The 20,926-nt window shown below is 32.5% G+C and overlaps 1 protein-coding gene across 1 annotated transcript in view; it reads right to left on the bottom strand.

The window, feature by feature from the left end:
* Nucleotides 1-10,380: 10,380 nt before the first annotated feature.
* Nucleotides 10,381-20,926, bottom strand: part of per (period circadian regulator) — a 32,547-nt gene continuing 22,001 nt past the window's right edge. Inside the window, exons 16-28 of the mRNA XM_089645705.1 lie at nucleotides 20,660-20,848; nucleotides 19,098-19,254; nucleotides 18,733-18,871; nucleotides 18,424-18,528; nucleotides 18,061-18,156; nucleotides 17,619-17,732; nucleotides 16,787-16,968; nucleotides 16,203-16,400; nucleotides 14,249-14,497; nucleotides 13,505-13,663; nucleotides 13,266-13,367; nucleotides 12,681-12,803; nucleotides 10,381-12,100 (exon numbers count right to left, since the gene is read on the bottom strand). Coding sequence (XP_089501831.1) covers nucleotides 12,017-12,100; nucleotides 12,681-12,803; nucleotides 13,266-13,367; nucleotides 13,505-13,663; nucleotides 14,249-14,497; nucleotides 16,203-16,400; nucleotides 16,787-16,968; nucleotides 17,619-17,732; nucleotides 18,061-18,156; nucleotides 18,424-18,528; nucleotides 18,733-18,871; nucleotides 19,098-19,254; nucleotides 20,660-20,848 — 1,897 coding nt within the window. The 3' untranslated portion in view covers nucleotides 10,381-12,016. The remainder of the gene's footprint in view (nucleotides 12,101-12,680; nucleotides 12,804-13,265; nucleotides 13,368-13,504; nucleotides 13,664-14,248; nucleotides 14,498-16,202; nucleotides 16,401-16,786; nucleotides 16,969-17,618; nucleotides 17,733-18,060; nucleotides 18,157-18,423; nucleotides 18,529-18,732; nucleotides 18,872-19,097; nucleotides 19,255-20,659; nucleotides 20,849-20,926) is intronic.

Here is a 20,926-nt window from a genome sequence, read left to right as displayed (position 1 = left end):
ATCATATCCATGTGTAAAAGTTTAACTGATGTAGGAAAAATGGCAGGTAGCAGAAAAGAGATGCCAAATGTCGCAGAAAACATTATCAATGTTACTCTTTTCCTACTGTAATTTTCAAGAAAAAAATATTTGTATCAAAAATTATTTTCTCTGAGTTTGACATGCTTGACGTACACCAACGTATGCGTTCTTATTTTATTGATAATGACACAAAATTATTTCTTTTTCCTACTTTTTCGCCGAAGTCAGTATTTAATTGAAATTATTTTAGCACCATATTGTTTTAATCTTAATTAATAATGACCAATTCTTAAATGTGTAATTATTTTAAAATTTCAACACTTTTCTCAAGCTTGAATAATTGACCTCAACCTTGAATGAGTTGTCAAAGGCCTAAGAAGAATGCCATGAATGAGGCATTGGGTAAATTGTGTTTTTCTACAAACACTGTTTTACCATCATTGTGCTCTAACCTAGTCAAAATACTCAGTATTTTTTTTAATTAATTGAAACTTTAAAACGATTTGAAAAATCTGATAAGTGCTAGTATGTAATGTTGAATTACTTTTAATTTATAGTTTTATTTTTTTATCTAGAGAGATTGTCTCCAATAATTTTGCTCTATAACCTTTCTTGTAAATATGGTTCTGGTGCTCTTTGATAATTTGCGTTTGTTGATATTGTAGCGGACTTTTGCCATATGGATAAACAACTTTACTTTTGCCAAATAAGCGACTGTCAATACTTAATATTTTAAAAGATCTTACAGAGCCTTGATAATTTCTCTTATATTTTGGGACATTGGGAAAAAAATTAAAATGGATGGCCTATTTCAAAGAAATTCTTTCAATACATATCAGCTTACTTTGTGTCCGAATTCTGCTCAGCAATAGCGTTTTTCGAAGAGCACTTGTACTGTTAAAGAAAATGTCTAAATTATTTGGAACTTGGGTGTGCGAATATATATTTGGGAGGTTTTGAATATAAAGGATTTCTACCTTGTACGTAGGTAAAGTCATAAGTCCAATTCATGTAAGGCTGTACTAAAGTCAATCTTATGATAATGTATGTTGGCGAAAAATTTAACAAATTATTGTGAAATAATTGATTGTTGCATTTCAAAAATTTTATCACTGCAAATTTTGGCACTTGAGCAAATTTTGTTTTCAAAATGTAATTTTGGTGAGTAAACATTTTCAAGCATTGATGTAATATGCAACATGTTGTTTGTACCTTCTGCATAAAAGCATTGACCTGTAACTAGTTCACCCCTGTGATAATTTATTGCCAATTAAGGATGACCGGTATTTTTAATAATTTCAGTTACCGATTGACGTAGAGCTACCTCATGATTATATGGTTTAATTAGTAACATTTATTATTTATGATTCTACAGTTTGATTGATCTCTGTTTTACCTTGATCTAATTTCTGATGATCCTGGTTCAATGACAATTATAAGTATTATTTATCTAAATGAAGGGAAACTATTTATAATGAAGCTATACTTGGTCAGCCTCCGTTTTCTGTCTTGGAAAACCTCGTCAAATCACTTAAATTACTCTGTGTTGCCACCATCTCATATGAATATTACATTTGGAATTTTATGGCAGGTTAAAATAAAGATGACTTTATTCGTAACATAAGTTTTAATCAGTATTAAAAGTGAATATTTACACAAATATGTATACTAGGTTAGGACAAATTAAAAAGTATAAATTAATGTAAATTAAATATAATATTAATGCTATCTAATATTAATATGAAACCAAACCATTTAGGAATGCACCCAAATGCATTACGCTTCAGCCACATAAAATATAAATTAATGACTTTTTAATTTTATTTGTTCAGCACGTTGATGACCTTATACTGTATTAAAACATTCGTTATATTCATTACCAATTCTTTGGATTGAATCTTTAAATATTTTAACTCAGTTGTACATCGTCACCCGCTGACTTTTCTTTGTGAATGCAAACTAAGCATTTTCTACTGTCACGGCGAGTACCACTCTGAAGTCTACAAACTAATAATAAACGTCGTAACACAAAATACTACAAACAGAATTATGGCGAACGATGCTCCATACTTTTCGCTGTTGCAAGTGTAAATGCAACATGTTATGACACAACAATAATGGGGATATTTTAGTTTTATAACAAAAGTCAACTAGGGCTGAGATCAACGCGTGGATTTGTTAGTACTGATTCTCTACTACGAATTTCTCATTTTATACACTATTCTGTTTTAAATTTTCAAGTGTTTCTAAAGAATTAAATGAAAAAAATACAAAACGGGACTTTCTACGTTAACAAGTCTAGGTTTGAAACTAGTTTAATAATTGTATAATATGAACTTAAGCACTATTCACATTGGGTATTAAAATATTTTGTTATTTGAGGTTATTTGCATTTACTATTAACTGACTTCAGCATCTACAATTTTTAATATCAAGGCTGCCAAAAAACACTCAACATGTTCGCTGAGCGGATACTCCCAGTATGAACACTTATGTCAGATTCTTTATTAATTCATAAATTTTCACATCGCCCTGAACGAGTCTCAACGTGAAAGGAGCTTCAGCATTGAGTGATGTGCCCAGTGTAATAGATAATAGCCGTGTAGCACTCGTCTCAATTCTTTGTGCTAGCTTCGTTTTATTTTAAATTATCATGTCACATCATAAAGTATCAGCTTCATATGAAAACAATTTTTCTTTTGTCTACTGTCAAATTATTGCCACTGAACAGATATATTTTTTTCCCTTAGTATTGGATTACTTTTCGCATTCGATATGCAGATCTTAACATTGGACCTAGCACTCGCTTTACATTTTATTTTTTAAAAACAGTGATTCCAAACACATTTCACAACATTTTAAATTATAATTAATCATATCCCTACGAGTACATTAATTAAATCAGTTGTGATGCATCATTTTCTTAACAAAAATACTTATTCTAATCTTGAATTCATCGAGTATATTCTTGAATATATTAAGTCTGTCTATTAACATTTGTTGTTTAGGGTTTTATATTTATAATGAAATTATTCTAACCATTTAACCACTAAATCATTTGTAATATTCAAATGAAAATGAAGGTACACAAAGGGCTATTGGAACAGTAATATTTAAATTTTGAATTGCGGTCAAAATTTGCGTGTTTATATTTGCCAACGATGTAAAAAATGATTTCTTGTATTTTGTGACATTGGAACTTGTAATTGTGTAAAATGGTGCGATGTAAAGATGAATTAGTTTTTAAGTTTTTTTACTCTAATTAATATAAAGAAAAACTGATTCGTGTAAGGTAGTGCCTAATGCAATTTAATTTTAGTAGAGGGTTCTTTCTTGATGGTAACAATTTGTGGATGATTAAACAAAACTGCCTAATTGACGAAAGCATTGAGGGCCAATGTGGCATTTCTTTAAAATAGTAGCCTTTCAGTTTATACGTAATTTCATAACTGTCTTTTAATTTAATTTAATTATTAACGTCAGTTTGGCTGTCTTGTTTGTTTGTCAAAGATGTGAATCCTCCCCAATCTCGTATTTTATAATGTTTTTCTGTCATAAAAGTTGTACCCATATTGTTTTTGCAATTATTGCATTTTTTTTAAATGTGGGTTGTTGAAGTAAAACATTTTTGTTCATTGTTCAAGTCTAATATGAGACATTTTTTTCTTTCTTCATAATGTCGATTCATACTTACGTTGTAGTCTTGCACCATTAACGTATTACGTAATATTGTAGAATCCTTTACTTTGCACTAGTAAAAGTTAAACATATTATCAGTTATAACATTTCATCTCTGGTAAGAAATGTGTTTTGTTGATTTGAACAGTTTTCACATTAGGAAGTTACTCGTAGTTCACAAATATATGTTTGTTTCAATTAATTTTCATTAAATATTTTTATTTTAAGCAAGCACAAAAAATATATAAAATATTCTATAAAAATACGAAAAAAAGAGTTATGTACACAAAGTAAAGTTTCAAATGTCTGTTTATTAATATTAATGTATCAGGTAATAACCAAGTAAAGTAATATTAAAATAAGTATTGGTGTTAAACTCAGTGTGATTAAATGTTTAATGTGATATATTGTGATTCAAAAGGATTGTACTTTATTGTTTATTTTTGGAAAAAAAAAAAAAAACAATTTAATAGCCATATCATTTTATGCTTGACAAAGTTTAATTTGTGCCTGATGTACAACATCATGCACTATTATTTGATAGATGTCTGTATAACACAATATATTATATCATTCTATATGTGACAAGTAAACTGTTGGTTAAAATAGGTAAGTACATAAAGTAAGATAAAAATATCAAACATTTGATGGCATTTCACTACTTGCTGTATACGTGTTATTAATAATGGACCTTGTTTTAATGCTTTACTGTAAACATTTAATGCAGTTCTTAAACCAATAAATATACCAAAAACGTATCTAGTTTGTTATTTTCCTTTAATCATTCATTATCCATCCACCACATCAAAGCCCACCCGGGGTTCCAGCTGTTGGCGATGGCAGATTTTGGAAATAGCAGATTTACTTACTGGAGAATGTTGTAGGCGTCTCTGGGTGCCTTGGGTAAGGTAATTAATTTTTAAATGTTTATCAAAATCTTTTCTTAAACAAATAATCAATTTTATTGGCCTGTGTGGGGGCTAGGTTGTTGAACGATCTTATGTGAATTGGTGACAAAGGTTTTCTAGCCTCAAAATTTCCTGGACATATGAAAAAAAAACTCCGTTTGGTCATTTCTGTAATTTATTTATTCCAATTGGCAATCCTATTCTGCCATATTAAATGGGATATATGTACAAAAAAATGGAATGATATTTCAAAAATAAAATATTAGCATTGTAATAGCAGAAAAAGATGCCTTATATTATCCATAAAATTCTATGGATAATAAAATAATATTAAAAAAATTAAAATAAAAATTAAAAATTCTATATATTATGTCTTCACCCTGCAACCTGAGGATTTATTAATGTAAAAATCATAAATTTCGCTTTTTTTTCACGAAATCTGTCAATAATCATTAAAAATATTATGTTCTTGAAATTTGAGTACCTTGATTAAAAATTTGTACGTCTGTTACTTAACCCACCCTGCCCGAAGAGGGCTGTACAAAATCCCCACGATCCACCTTATACACAATATCTCGATAATCATGCAATTTCTTTCATATTTTTTGTAATCCTTAAGAAAAAACCAACGGAATTTTTACAATTTTTTGTTTACCACTATTCAAAGCGCATAGTATTGAAAAAAATTGTTCTTGTAAAATATTAGTACAAATCACGTTGTCCGCTAGTGTATTGTGCGGGTTTCGGTACCATTCTTGTCATCTCTTATGTTCTTGTGTCATGTTATTTGTTTCAGTCTAACATACCTGGATAGCTACGGGATAGCCCGCACCACAGATACGAAGGAGCGAGACAGTTGTACTGTTACGCGCACTTTCCGCCAGTTATACGCAGCATGTGTTTTTCGAAATTCTGATCTTATGATATTGGCGTTGGTTAGTTTCTACCTATTTAAAGAGTACACATTTTTTGTTCCTAAAAATTTCAAATGCTTATTTTAAAATAAAAGTGAATTAACGTGTGGGTTAGTTCTTTTAAAAAAGTATGTTTTGCTTATAGTTTTTACCTCTAATTTCTAGAACTCGTTTTAAATTTTTAATTATTATGAAATACATACTAATAAATTTAGAATAAAAAGTGTTTTTTTTTATAAAAATATTCTGTATGCTTTTTTTTTACATAATTTTATGCGTAAACATTTTTAGCCGTTTAACTCAGGGGTAGGCATAGAGGATAGACTGCCACTCAACCTTGTCTTGGCACACACTCACATACAATTCCTCATACATACTGTTAGGAATTACGTAGGATGCCAGTGTTAGGGATGGAGCTCCCCACGTTATAGCACCAGTGTTAGGAATTGGCGAGGGACGCCCCACGATATGAACCATGTAGGCGGCATTGTTAGGAAGGTAGCTCAGCGTAGAGTCATGAGAGTCCAATTATTCAGGAAGGGTCGGCAAACGCCTTTACACGGGGGACTTTCAACAATCCAGACTACACTTCTCTCGTCAAATGAAACTCCTATGGGGATGATAAATGGTTGTATTTACAGTCAACAGGTACATTGTATAACACAAATGGGGACACAGTATACATCCTAAATTATTTCCTGGCTATTAGAATTGAACAATCTCTCTCGTATTTGTTCTGGCTGGCAAGTTTGTTTAACAGACATTACAAGAAGGCACATAATGGGGCAATGGTTAAGTAACACGCTTACATGAGCCGTTCCGGGTGATGTAGGAGTTGTGAGACCATGGAGGCGTTACTCACAGTCATGGTAGAGTAATAACCAAGGTGGTGCTTGTCCATACGCGCCATCGTACCAGGCTCCAATGATGTAGTCGGCATTTCGCGTTCGAGACCGGTTTATAGCAAAACACCCACACATGTGGTCAAGACCAAAGCTAGATTCTGATAGTGTTTTGTAGCAAACTGCCCACACATGTTGTTGGGACCAAAGCTAGGGTCCGAGTAATGGTGGCTGGCGGCGGCCGAAAGCGGTTGGAGTTTGGCGTGGGTTGCGCCGTGCGATGTGAGCAAGCCGCTAGCGTTGCCAACAATCTCCGTTTAATTTTAGATTCGCAGGGCTTTTTGAAATGCGTTTGAGAGATCTACTTCGTGACAATACGTCTTCCTTTATTCTTACTCTTGACTGGACTTAAGTATTTGATTAATATGACCGTGCCATGTCTTCCTTGCACGTCCCTACTTCTCCCATTCACGTCCGCGGCATATCTTAACCCTTTTCACAAATTTGTCAATGTGATATTATTTTTCAAATGAATATTTGGAAAGGTAATCGATGTAAAGAAATTATCATTGTTATGTTGAAAATGCTTTCTTTGTAAATTTATTGAAATTTTTGGCAGTTTTAACGAGAAATAAAGAAGAGTAGGTATTAATAATTAATAATGGTAATTGTTTACAAATTATATGTTATTTAAAAATATACCCCACTGTTTAAACTGTGCGCTGTTCGGTCGACCGTAGAGCTTCGGTCTGCGACAGACCAGATGGTTGGGAACAAGCGTCTCGAAACAAACTATGTTTTACAATTTATATGAATACAAGCGGGGGTATCTGGATACCCCCTTCGGAATATATTGATTTTTTGGATAGTTGGTATGAGGAAGGTTAAAGGTTTTGTAACAAGGTGTGTGGATCCTTCAACATATATAATATTTATGGTTTCGGTATGTGGCACCTCCAGTATTTACACATTTTTATTTTTTTTATTAGTGTCTATTTAATTACAGGTTTGATGAGAGTTACAATATATGATAATCTATAATATTTCATCTGTTTGTTCTTAGTCCTCCTCACTAGGTAGTCCTGTGCTGAGGCGGACTGGTAGATTTCTTTGATTTTCTGTTATTTAGTTTCTATGATGTTTTTAATACATTTTCTAGTATGTCTGCATTAATTTCTTTCACCCATGTTTTGATTTTTTCCTTAAGCTTATTTATCTTTTCTATCTTTTTCAAACTTGGGGGAAGGATGTTGTAAAGTTTGGTTGCCAGATATATGTGGTTTCTTTGACCAAAACTTGTCTTGAATTTTGGAACATTTCATATATCCCTTTTTGAGGCTCTTGTATCATGTATCCGAGTTTCATTAGGAGATTTTCTGTTTTTAAAATGATGTATTAAAATATTCTTGGCATAAATTTAGAATGTCAAAACACTTAAAAATATCTTTTGAGGGGGTTCTGATGGGTAATTTTAGTATGGTTTTTATAATGCTCTTCTGAGCAATATCTAAGTGGTTAATATTATTTGCTGTAGCAGATCCCCATAATAGAATTCCGTACTAAAGACGGGAATGACATAAAGCATAAAATACTTTTTTGATGTCTTTCCTAGGTACATAGTATGTTTCTTAGGTTTTTGAAAAAATATACAAGTCTCGTAAGCTTTTTAGTGATTCCATTTATGTGTATGTCCCATCTAAGGTTTTCGTCTATTTCCACTCCTAGATACTTAATACTTTCCCTTTGTTATAATAGGGCAAGAGCAATGTGACTTATTGTTTTGACACTCGTGCAATTTTAGAGTGTATTCTTTACCCGGTTGACCTCTTGAGTTTATTGAAAAGGCTAGATAATTAGTTTTAATTAATTTAATTAAGTGTAAGAAAGTTCATCCGAAGCCAATTTTGAAGTGCAGTTAGTCCATGTTCAGCCTCTTTATAAGTGTCCATCCAGTCCTTTTCGTGGAATAACATAACAGTATCATCGGCAAAACTAATTATGTTTCCATTGATGGGAAGTTTGGTAATTTCATTTATGTAGATGAGAAATAAGATTGGTCCCAAGACACTTCCTTGAGGGACGCCGTAGTTTATTGGAAGAGGATTGCTTTTTTGTTGGCCTATTTGTACTCGTTGTGTTCGTCCTGTCAAGTACGTCATCAGTAAATTTATTGGAGTGCCAGATATGCCAATTTTTTAAAGTTTTGTTTGAAGAATTTTATGATCTATTGTGTCAAAGGCTTTTTTTAGGTCTATAAAAACAGCCAGACATTTTTTTCCACCGTCTAAATTTTTTACCATTAACCATTGTGCATTGGTCAGATTGCCAATGCTGGAATTTTTTGGGACATATCGGTCTGTTGCCAAACCTGCCATTCAATCACAAAACAATCAGTTCAAATCGAAGCAGCGGATCATTCCTTGTTTAACAGCCCAGAGCAGTGGGCGCCCTTTTGGCTGGGGACCGACATCAAACATCATCTGTTTTTGCTCTAAAATAAGATGAAGGAAAATAAATTTAAAAAAAAAATTTCTTCTTCTTTTGGTGCCCTCTCTTAACGGAGGTTGACTATTAGTAGGATGATCCTTAGGCTGCAGCCCGGAACTGTGTGGAACAGCATTCTTACAAATTACTTAGATTACAAAGCTGATTAAATTTATATTTTTTCTTTTTTGTGGAGCTAATACCACCTGCTAAAATGGCAAAATTTCAATAGCACCATTTGGTCTTTCAATAAGGTAACAGTCTTCAGCAGAATTACATGCTACCATGAGATAAGGATTGGTTGAAAGTTTGTGGATTAGATTATAACTTGATACCGCTGAGTCCATTATAATTAGGAAAAAAAGTATTAAAAGAGCTATGGAAAAGGCATTGCTAATTAGGTACTTACACTAGAAAACAAGATAGAATAGTTGAGATTCAAGGGTGGACCTATGAAAGGTGGCTCACAGTCGTCTGAATGAATCAGGTTTGTTAAATGAAATAAATAATAAATAAACTTATTTAAAATAACAAACAAAAATATCTAAAATAAATCTAAACTGAATTTGCAGGGACTTGTTTCAATTAAATTGGAGGGCAAAACTGTGATATCAATGAAAAGATGATGAAATCTGGAACATCCCGGGGTTGTGATGCTCAAGGCTATGTCACCGGGTTGGAAACGGCTACCACCATGTGTATGAACGTTCGTGGTTACGTCTCAGAGGAATCCGGTCGGAGGCCAGGAATATTTCAAAAGAATGCCTCTGCGTAAGGGTAAATATACCATCGAGCGTATCGCTGGTATTTTTAGCCCTCCGGCCGGTCGTCCGGATGGACACAGATTCGAAACTCGCTTTTAACTCGGCTCCCTATTTCTCCGCTTCGAATTGGCCTTTTTGGAACCTCACACGGTGCCCAATTGACTCTTTATTTGCAGTTTTGACAACTGAGTAGCACAAAATAAATAAATGCTGCCAATTTGCAAAACACCAATATTTATTGTGATATTTAATATAACAATACTACGGATAAACGTAACAACACATAGAAAGTTTAATATTTCATGTCTGCTTCTAAAACTACATAAAATTAGTGATCCAAAATTTCAATCAATTATATTTTGTAGAATTATTTCTTCATAACTTTATGACATTTTCTTTCTTAAAAATATAGTGTCATTAGCGTTCGTTTGCTGTCAAAAAATATATTATATAGTTGTTGACTTTTGTAGATATAGAATTAACCACCATCGCACGAAGATGGAGGGCGTAAAAGAGACAATTGACTGTAAGTTAATATGACGTGTAACTCATAATGCAAAATTTAGAATTTGCCACATACATTATTTTCAAAAGTATAGTAATAATAAATAATATATTCCACTAATTATATATTTTTTGTAATTTTATTGTACAAAATATTTAATTTAACATCAAAAATACATTTTTCTATGATTAATATAATCACTTCAAATGAGATTATAAAATATCAAACATATTTTTATATATCTGAACATATATATATAAATTTCATAGAGCTTCTCAACACCATTATGCCTATAAAGATATAATTTTTTTTTAACTTCTCATATAAAACCAATATATAAAGCTTTCAAATTACAAATCAAATGATTATTAGATAACTCCAACTTTGCAATGCGGCAGAATGCTTATCCCAAGATCAGTTGTGACGTGTGGTAGTGTGATCAGTGGCGATCAATCTCATCTGCACAGTAATGTTGGAATGAGATGGAGGGTGCTACATTTATACTCAAAATTTGCTCAGGAATCGCTGGATAAAATCCTTCAGGAATATGCTGATACACTCTTTATGTAAAGACAAGAAGAGAGGTCTACATCACCTTTAAATAAAACCACCATTTGTAAAACAAAAAACTAATAATGACCTGCGTTATATTGCAATCTAATTCGTTTCCTCTTACCATCTCACATCTCTTTATTCTATCTGAATGTGAAGCCTAAATATATATATATACACATACATAGTTAAGGCTCATATATATTGTATTTTACTATACACTGATGAACAAAATAGTTTGCGGCAACTGTCAAGACGATCAGCATTGCGTGTGTTTATTTATAACACTTTTTAAAACACAAATAATAAATTTGTATCACAGTAATATTTTATAAAATGGGTGGCATTTGATACCTTTTTCTAGTTTTATTAAAACTACCTTCTATTCTTACGGTTATTTCTTATCATAAGTATACAATACAATTCAACCTTTTCAAAATATTTATAAGCTGCATTTTTTTAAAAGAATGCGACTGGCGAATCGAATTTTGGTAAATGAAAATAGTTGAGCGTGTTTCTAATTCTTCTGACATACTCACATCAGACTTCTAGCCTTTCATCTGTTCTGAATGAAAGTAATAAAAGCTTAGCTTTAGAATCATTACATATTAGAAAAATAGAATACAATAACTTCAATGATTTAAAAATAGGGAATTCACAGTCTGACACTCTCATCACATACTTGTATGTGTGTAGGTTAAATTTTTAATTTACAAAAGACTCGCACTTTGCAAACAGTAGGATTAATCAGGTAATATAATATGGTATATCTTCAATAATTAATAATAGTGATGTCTCATATCAGACAGAGACTTACTATGTACATATGTATAGTTACTAATTGTGGTGTCTCATGCCAGACAGAGACTTACCATGTACATATGTATAGTTACATAAATAAAATGAGTTATTTATTTGATCTTTATGGCTCATTATTGACAAGCGCATTAAAATAATAGCACTTCTCAAAACCTGGAGAATAATTAATTAATTGAAGGAATTCATCTTTAAAAATAATGCCATTAAATAAACCCAATAAAAAGCTTAAAAAGTGCAATCATTTCTAAAATATTTATCAGACTATGTAAATGTTTTGTGCAGCATTTTGGCATGTTGTGCAACCAAGCAAAATGTTTTATTTTCACTAGAACAGGGTAGAACAAAAAGCTTTTCATAAAATTGTACACATCATTGTTGATTTCTTTTACACACATCATATTTGTTTTATGTTTGTATAGAAATTGGATGCTTTGGTGTATAGTTATACAGTTTGTAGGGCAAACATACACTAGAAAAAAATTAAAACTTAATTCAAAGATAAATGTAATCAGATGAAGAACATTGAAAACTACTGGTCATTTGGTGGGGGCATGGGGGCGTCCTCTTCATAAATCATCACAAGCTTAGCATATTCCCGTTTTTTTTTTCCTGGCTGAAAGTAGAAAATAAATAATGACAATTACTATAAAAACATTTTTCTCTTTGACATTCATTCATTCTATGTAGGTATTTTTGAAACTGTTCCGATTTAATGAATTCAATAAGGGTAAACTTCACAGATGCTGCTAATTTAATTATTTTAGGAAAAAAACACTTTTGAAAATTTGTTGTGTTTTGTTGGTGCCTGTACATACTGTAGGTACATGCATATGAATAAATATTTTTGACCACTTTTGACTCAATTCTTTCAAGAAAGGCGTATATCGATACAATACTGTATAGGTGATTCAATCCAATTTTTCATTTGTACATTTTTTGCAAGTTACTTGATAAAAATTAGAATAGTGCAATCTATGAATGAGCAGTTTATTAATAATTTTAAATTTTCCCTTAAAGCTTTATTCTGAATATAAGAATATCAACGTCAACAGATGTGAGATTTGGAAAATGTAGAATAAACATTTTTATGATTTTCACAGTCCAAAAGACAAAAGTGGCAATATTTTTATGTGCAAGTAGGAAAGATTACACAGTAGTGTTCAGTGGGTGGGATTAAACACTTAAAAAATTACCAAGGATTGTTCTTCTTCACTGGAACTGCTAGTTAGTCCTTCATCCAATGCCAGGTTTTCAGAAAATCCTTCAAGTTGTAATTCCATATAGAGCTGTGACAACTGTTCATTAACTAACGAAGGCTGAAAATTAAAAATAAAGTATTGTTGATCAGTGTTTTAAAAAGTTAATACAGTAGAACCCCGTTAATTCGAACCCAGATAATTTGAAAAAAAAAACTAAAGATTTTTTTTTCATACAGTAGTTTTTTTTAAATTCTAAAATATGTAGTTAAGTCGTAATTTTATTTTTTTCCGTGCACGAAAATTTGTTTGTGGAATTCGAAAAATAAATCACATAATATCGTAAATCTGAATTTGACAGACAGCCGTGGCGGTAAAACCCCGTAAAATGATGATTTACCCGGTTATACATTGTCCTAATTCGTATTATTATATTGTAAATTTGAATGGATTTACACCGGAATGTCATATTTTTTTGGAGAAATAGCTACTGATGTGTATTTATATTAATACAATACCTAGATTAATACTTTTACCCTTAGTATATTATTAAAGACCTTACAAAATAATAATTGTATATACCTGATTAATGCTGTTCAGGGAATTCAGGTCAGATTTCAATACATCCTCCAATTTTTTTTCTGTTACTTGGTATCTGTATACTAGTTCTGAAGTTACACAAACCTGAAATACAAAGGAAAAAAGTTATTACTATGAATGTTTACAGTGGTGAAACACTTAATAAATACAAAATATATCACAAGACGAACTAAAAATCAAAGGTAAAGTATTTACTAGACAGTAATAATAAAGGTACTTACGGTATCTAACCAGGGCGGAGGGACATTGTTACAGGGCTTAGCTTTTTTGATTTCCTGTGTGGAGGTATTTTTTTCCCGGTTTAAACTTTTTGGAGATTTCTTTAACTTGGCGTAATTTTTGGTTGGGTTTTGTGATCCTGTTTGTCTCCACAGCAGTATCTAGTGAACATAATTATTTTTGTGAGTACAGGTCAAGTGGCTAGAGGTTATGTTGTTTTACCGTAGATGGCAGTTAATAGCCAATTGATACTGTAAAGGTTTATTAATGTAGAAAGAAGCTGGTTTTTGTTGCACAGATGACATAAAGTTCTACGCCCTATAAGTAGAACAGCCTGGGTGCTTTAGTAAGAAATTAACATATTCTTCCATAGATGGCAGCTTGAGAAGTATTTATACCAGTCGATTAAATCTAAATATTATTAACGTAAGCTTATTTCATAACAATAGCGGGCTTAACACAAATTCAATTATTTTTACTCAAAATATGTTCAGGAAATGGTTAAAGTAAGTCAGGGCCGTCTCTTACACCGTGTATATTTAGCTAATATCGTCAGTTTCACTGAAAAATGGTTTTGTGGACTCAACATTTTTAAAGTTTTATAAATAAATTTCAGAATTCACTTTGAAAGTCGGTGGGAAAAAGGTGGGCACTTATGGTGGTTGAAAGGATTCAGTTGGAATCCCACAGCAGGCACCTAAGTACTTATAATAGCTTATTCGAAAGAGGATAAAAGAAAAACTTACCCTCTTGGTTTTAGCTTCGTTTGTGGTGCATGATCTGTCGTCAGTGGTAGAGGAATACTTGTCTTTGAATGTGGACGTACTGTTGGTGGGATCTCCCGCGCTGTCCACATCGCCTGTGCTATTGGAATTCTCCGTCTTGAGAAAGGAGGAGTAGAACGAAGAGTAGCTGGAGGCTTCTCCTTCATTGTCATCAGTCGTCAGGCCACTACTCACTGTTTCCTTTTTCTTACTCGGCGGGGTCATCAATTTCTGAAAACGTTACAAAATAAATTAACACACTCGATTTATGTAGGCAAATTAATTTATGTAGAAGTTCAACATAATACATGCACGGTGGTGGGTTTTAAGTGACAATAAAATATAAAATATTATGCACTTCAGCTTTATAAGAAAATAATATGTAATGTGTAATTGAACAGAATTTGAAAATTATTAATCAACATTAAAGAAGACACATGACATGCTGAAACTAGATGGCTAAGAGTAATTGTGATTTATATTATAGTGAACCATTTAAAAATTAACTGACTACAAAGTACTGACATGTATTTGGATGGTTGTATGGACTTTGACAAATTGACAATCATATAGAGACCCCCCCTGTAATCCGCCGTTATTTTTATTTACCAGTTAAAATCACAAAATCAAGCACTTTATTTGCCGGTATTCTTATGTCAAATTCGGTGACCGGGTATGTCATCAAAATGACAATTCAACACACCTCCAAAAAGTGATGAAACAAAAACTAGGTTAAATAGGTTACATAGATAACTATTAAACCTAGTTTTTAAAAGTGATGAAACAAAAACTAGGTTAAATAGGTTACATAGGTAACTATTAAACCTAGTTTTTGTTTCATCACTTTTCATGACTATCACTTTTTGGAGGTGTGTTGAATTTTCATTTTGATGAAATATCATGGAACCGTCAAATTCAGTATGTAGTATGTCGCGTGTCTAGTCTCGAGTGCCAAGTATGTACATTGACAGATTGGGCTATCTTAATTTTATGCACTGTACTGTACTGCCAGCTGGCCTACTCTCGTTGACCATTTTACCAGTCACCAGGGTTCATTATTGTTGTATTGTTTTGGTTTTCCGTTAGTCCTGTGTGTATTCTAGCAACTGTCAACATGACATTATTAGACAGTTGTATTCTAGCAACTGTCAACATGACATTATTAGACAGTTGTATTCTAGCAATTGTCAACATGACATTATTAGACAGTTGTATTCTAGCAACTGTTAACATGTATTTCAGTTCATTCTGCCATGTTTTTTGTTAGAAAAAGTTAACAAAATGGAGTCTTCTCGCAAGTGTAAAAATGACAACTTAACTTTTTAAACCAAGAAAAGAAAAATTTATGAGAGATCGATGGTGGAGTTTGTTTAATTTTACAAAATATCTGTTCTAAGTTTTAGCATATTTTACTGCCGCTTTCACTAATAAGACAGTTGCTCAATTTTTTGGGGTAGCGGTTTAGTGAAAGAGTTGCTGCATACCTGTATATTTAAAGAGTCACGGATTATAATAATCAGAGTTGCTTTTCCTTTTTAAATTTGTAGTATTTTGGGATCAAGGAAATTAAAAAAATCTCTCTAAATGATCAATTTTACAGAAGAAAATTTCATTACGAAAATCAAAGAAACGAAAGTTTACCATTTTTTTTAAAAGCAGATAATTTTTTTTTTGAGAAGTAGCTGAACTCTGATCGTTTTTTCCTGTATATTTTAAACTGAAAAAAGTTATTAATTAAAAAAAATTATTCAAAACTGATTATAAAAATTTAAAAGATGAGTTCGTTTCACTGAAATCAGTCTACATATATACACTGATAAACTGAGATACACAAAAGTTGAAAACACGAAATACGCTCACAAGACAGAAGGTAAATAAGGACTAAACAGACGGGACCTGCACCTTTCATACATATGTACATATTTTAAACACTTACTCTTTTCATACTGGCCGATGTAAGACTCTCCTTTGTACATCCTTGCTCCACCTTCAGGGAGACATCTCGAGACTCAGGAGGGTTGATGGTGGAATTCGGAGGCTTGGGATTATTTATCTCTGAGAAGTGCCCGAGCCCACCCTGCATTGCACGTCCCATGCCATTGGTCTCTACAGAAGTCGTTGCCAACTGGCATGTCTATCATAAACAAATTGAAAGTTAATATGGAAACAACAAAGTTTAATTGGTTTTAAAAAAGTAGCAAAAATGTTTTCTATCAAGAATAATTATTGTTTGACAATAATTTTGATAGACACTAATCTTAATGATTTTTAATAGTCAGTCTGGATTCATTGTTGGTTTGGTTCATCTGCTGTATAATGCAAACTTTGATGGCGCTGTTCACAAGGGTTATATTTTTTTATGAACTTCCTTCAAGTTTTGACATCTTTTTGAATTTATCTTTTATATGAAACCGCACAAGAGTCCCAACTGCTCTCAACCGTCTGGGGCCAGTGAGTCTATGAATGTTGCATTCACAAGTGTATAATGTACATAGTTTTTTTAAAAGTAATATGCATTACCTGTTGGTAGTTGTCAAACGGCAGGCCAAGAGGTTTGATGTTAGTGGCTATAGAGGGCACTGGGGAGACTTGCGTGGTGATGGGGTTTGAATTGAGGGTCATAGGCTGGTAACCCATGGCCACTTGTGGGTACACGAAGGCCTGAGATGAGAATACCGTGGGAGGATACATCATGTATGGAACTGAAAAATATAAATTTAAGATTTTATAAAATGTAAATTTTTGATGTGGTAATAGTATTGAAGGTTTAATAAGATCTCAATTGTATTATGTGTAATATAAGACATCTTTGTAATGAGCGGTAGGAAAGATACAACCATCCTAACAGGAACACAGGCGACATTTCCAATTTGATATTCGAATACTAGATTCCGTTCTCAATAAAGCCATTGCGTCAACTTTTACCTGTCCGATCAGTTGTACTATTTCATCCTCCTACGTCGAATGAAATCTTAATAGTTCTTTGTTATTATAAAAATCTTCAAATAGTATGGGTAAGTTGAATTAATTATTAACTTGAACTTGACTTTACACAACTTAGGGTTGGTGAGCCATTAGTATTATTTGATAATGAATCTTGGATACTATGGGTGCCGTATGATGTAAATGCAGTGTCCCATCTAACTTATCGTATCCCGTTCCGTGATTGCCGAGCCATAGATATTCCGGGCTACGTGTGCACCAAGCCATAATCTCCAGTGTTTAAAAAAATATCACCATCCATGGCAAAAGTAACAAAATACAAATTTATTTTGTTGGCTTTCCTTTTCTACACTTTCCGTAATATCTTAAATTTAAGCACTTATTAATAGGTCAGTATAATATTGCTTACCTGGGTATGGTGATGCTTTAGGAATAGCGGAATGTTCCATTGGTAGCTGGGGCTGCTGAGGAGAGATGAGATATACGGCGGGATACATTCCGGGATATTGGATATTTCCAGTGTCTGAAAGAAGTAAAAGAAACAATGAAGAGGTAGATTTGTTAAAATATGCTTTATGTTGTATTTGGTGACCGGATAAATCATCACAATGATAATTTATCACAATGATCTTTAAAAAGTTATATAAAGTGATGAAACAAAAACTTTATTAACTGAGTTACGTAGGTTAGGTTAGGTTAGGTTTAAATTATTTTTTTTCATCGTTTTTAATGACTTTATATCACTTTTTAAAAGTGTGTCAAATTGTCATTGTGTTGAGTTATCATGGAACCGTTATATTTACACAGCATGTGTCATTTATTTACTTCAGATAATATGTTAAATTTCTTACTTTGATAGTTGGGTCCAGCTATGGCTTGGGGTGTGGATTGCATGGGCGTCATTGTAACCGAAAATGGAGGCCAAAGATTGACAACTCCTGGATGACCTGAAAAATGTAATAGAAATAAGAAAAAATACTTTCCATTCATTTGCTAAGGTCAGATAAATTGACAACTATTAATAATTTACTTTTGCATTTTTGGAAAATCTTTAAAGAGTCTCTGAAAGGTTCCTCAAAAGCATTTAGCTCACAAGTGGTAGAGACCTCTACAGGAATATAAATTAAGTCATAAAATGATATTTTATCTACCCTTCACGTTTTAATGTTGGTACATGCACATTGGTAGGAATGTATAATTATTATGCTGTTTACCTGTAATCAATTGTTCCAACGGTTTATGAATAGTAGTAGGAGTTGTCACACTGTTCAAACATGCCCCACTCATGATGCCATTGGTCGAAGAAACAGCAACAGTAACTAAAAAACAAAAACAAAAAACAGTTGAGTCAAGTCACATGCTTAAGAAAAACTTTTAATAAAACTGACCAGAAAAAATACTACACCACTTAATTATCATACAATAATTTGTAATCTGATCCAATGGTGTATATACGGTAAATATATATTAATTCTATATAAGTATGGTAAATATTGTAGTATGTTAGGGATTATAATGTTCACCTGGTGATGTTTGTGTGAGCAAGTGCATCTGCAGAACTGGATTGACTACAGGCATTGCCATCTTGCTCACTTTACAGTCCACTTCTGTATCCCACGTCATTGGTCTGGATCGCTTCAATCCATGCTCTGGTCTGCCATCCTAAGTGGAAACAATTAGATATTACAATTATATAAGTACATTTTAAAAGCAAATACTATTAAAGTTCATTCAAAATAATTATGTGAACACAAAGCAGATTAACCAAAAAAAGTGTTTAACATTCTAATGATTAAAATTCTCAATAGAAAAGAGAGAGCCGAGAAACCAAATGGTTTTAAAAGTTAATGATTTATGAATCTAATGCAAAATCATCAAGCATGCTTACATATGTGTCCATTAAATTGGGAATGACATTGAGACAAGGTTTGGTTTGTTCATTTTTCTTATCTCCTTTTTCTCCCTTGTCTCTTTCAGAAGCCTTCGAAACGGATCGTGCTTCCCTATACTGCTTTACCATAAGTCTTTCCATGACTGAGTTGTGTCTGGAATATTAATAGAAAATAAGAACAATGAAATAGAAGAATAAAATTATTAGAAATTCAATGGATAGTGAAAAGTTGGTTACCGGATACCGGCATTTGCCTTTACGGATAGCCGTATATCTGGCCAGTAGTAAACTTTAATTGTGGTACAAGAAATGACATGTTCAATAAGATGATACAAAATAGTGTAATATGCTTGCAGCCTTACTAAAAAAAAAATCCCTTCACAAACTGTAAAAGTTTAGATTCAAGTTGGTACGAATGATTTATGTATGTGTAGGTAAATATAAATCATAGAAATCGACGTTCATATTGCGCTAACAATGAATTCACAATCTCACTTTTGTTGTTATTCTCTGGGAATTATTATAATATTTTTGTTATTGTACAGGGTTTTCCAATAAGAGGTGTTATTTTGATATTCATTTGTAAAACATCAATGGTTTCGTTGCTTGTGTGGCACGCAGCGCCATCTTGTTGAAAGTAAACATTGTCTAGATCAATACCATTCAATTTCGGCCATAAAAAATCATTAATCATCTCTCGATAGCGATCCATTCACCGTAACTGTTGCTCCAGCCTCATTTTCGAAAAAGTAAGGTCCAATGACTCCGACGGACCATAAACCGCACCAAACAGTCACACGTTGAGGATAGAGAGGCTTTTCTACAATAACTCTTGGGTTTTCCGAGCCCCAGATGCGACAATTTTGCTTGCTGACGAAGCCACCGAGGTGGAAATGGGCCTCATCACTCAAGATGATTTGCATTTGATTCACTTAAGTGAATTTTAATGATTTCAATGCGTTGTTGAAACGTGTATCGTTCAATTTTTATTAATGGCGTAGTTTCTACTTGTCAAATGTCATAAAATGACACCTCTTATTGGAAAACCCTGTATAAACGACATTAAATGTGAGGTAACGGTTTTCTTGCGGATTCCCTAAATAAAAGAAATGTGTTTTCAAAATTTCGCATTGTCTCAATTTTTCAACAATTGGAGTAAAAATATGTTTTTTATATTTTTTCAACTTTTTTCATGTTCGAAATTAAAATATTTCAATTTATAAATACCAAGTCGATTGTATTTTATTTAGTCATTGTCTATTTCAAATACAAATAACTAAAAGGCTAATTTATCTAGTCTCATAAAATGGTATTTGTTTTTTCGACATCTTCAATATTATGGGTTATTTTATATTAGGTTATTTATACTTTTATTATTCATATTTTTGTACAGTACGTTTAGTTTTAAAATATTTAAACTATTTTTATTCACACTGCGACATTAGCAACAGGCGCCGCGATTAGTTTGTGCACACAGAGGATATTTTTTTATCGTAAATTTGCTTGTGGTCAAGGTTGAAGGTTGCTTGTGAATGAATGTTAAAAGAGATTTTGCTTACTTGCTAAGGAGCTCCTCTGTTAGGTGAGTAGGTTTGTAGTCTACACCCAAAGGCATCTTGATTGCTTCACAAAGATATTTGGAACCAGGATGGTACGGTGGTCTGACACAGTATTTTTCCAAAGAGTTCCTTGAGCATCCGCTGGCGCTGGACCCTGGAGATGTCAGTTGCATTGGAGAATTATATTTTCTGGAAAATAAAACATATATACATACATAGTATCATTAACTCTCAGAATGACAAATACCTGGATTTATGATTTGTTGG

The sequence above is a fragment of the Hesperophylax consimilis genome, chromosome 23 (assembly GCF_061612785.1).
Source record: "Hesperophylax consimilis isolate HC1 chromosome 23, BYU_Hcon_1.0, whole genome shotgun sequence".
NCBI classification, from domain to species: Eukaryota; Metazoa; Arthropoda; class Insecta; order Trichoptera; family Limnephilidae; genus Hesperophylax; species Hesperophylax consimilis.
This window is presented reverse-complemented; position numbering and strand designations above follow the sequence as displayed.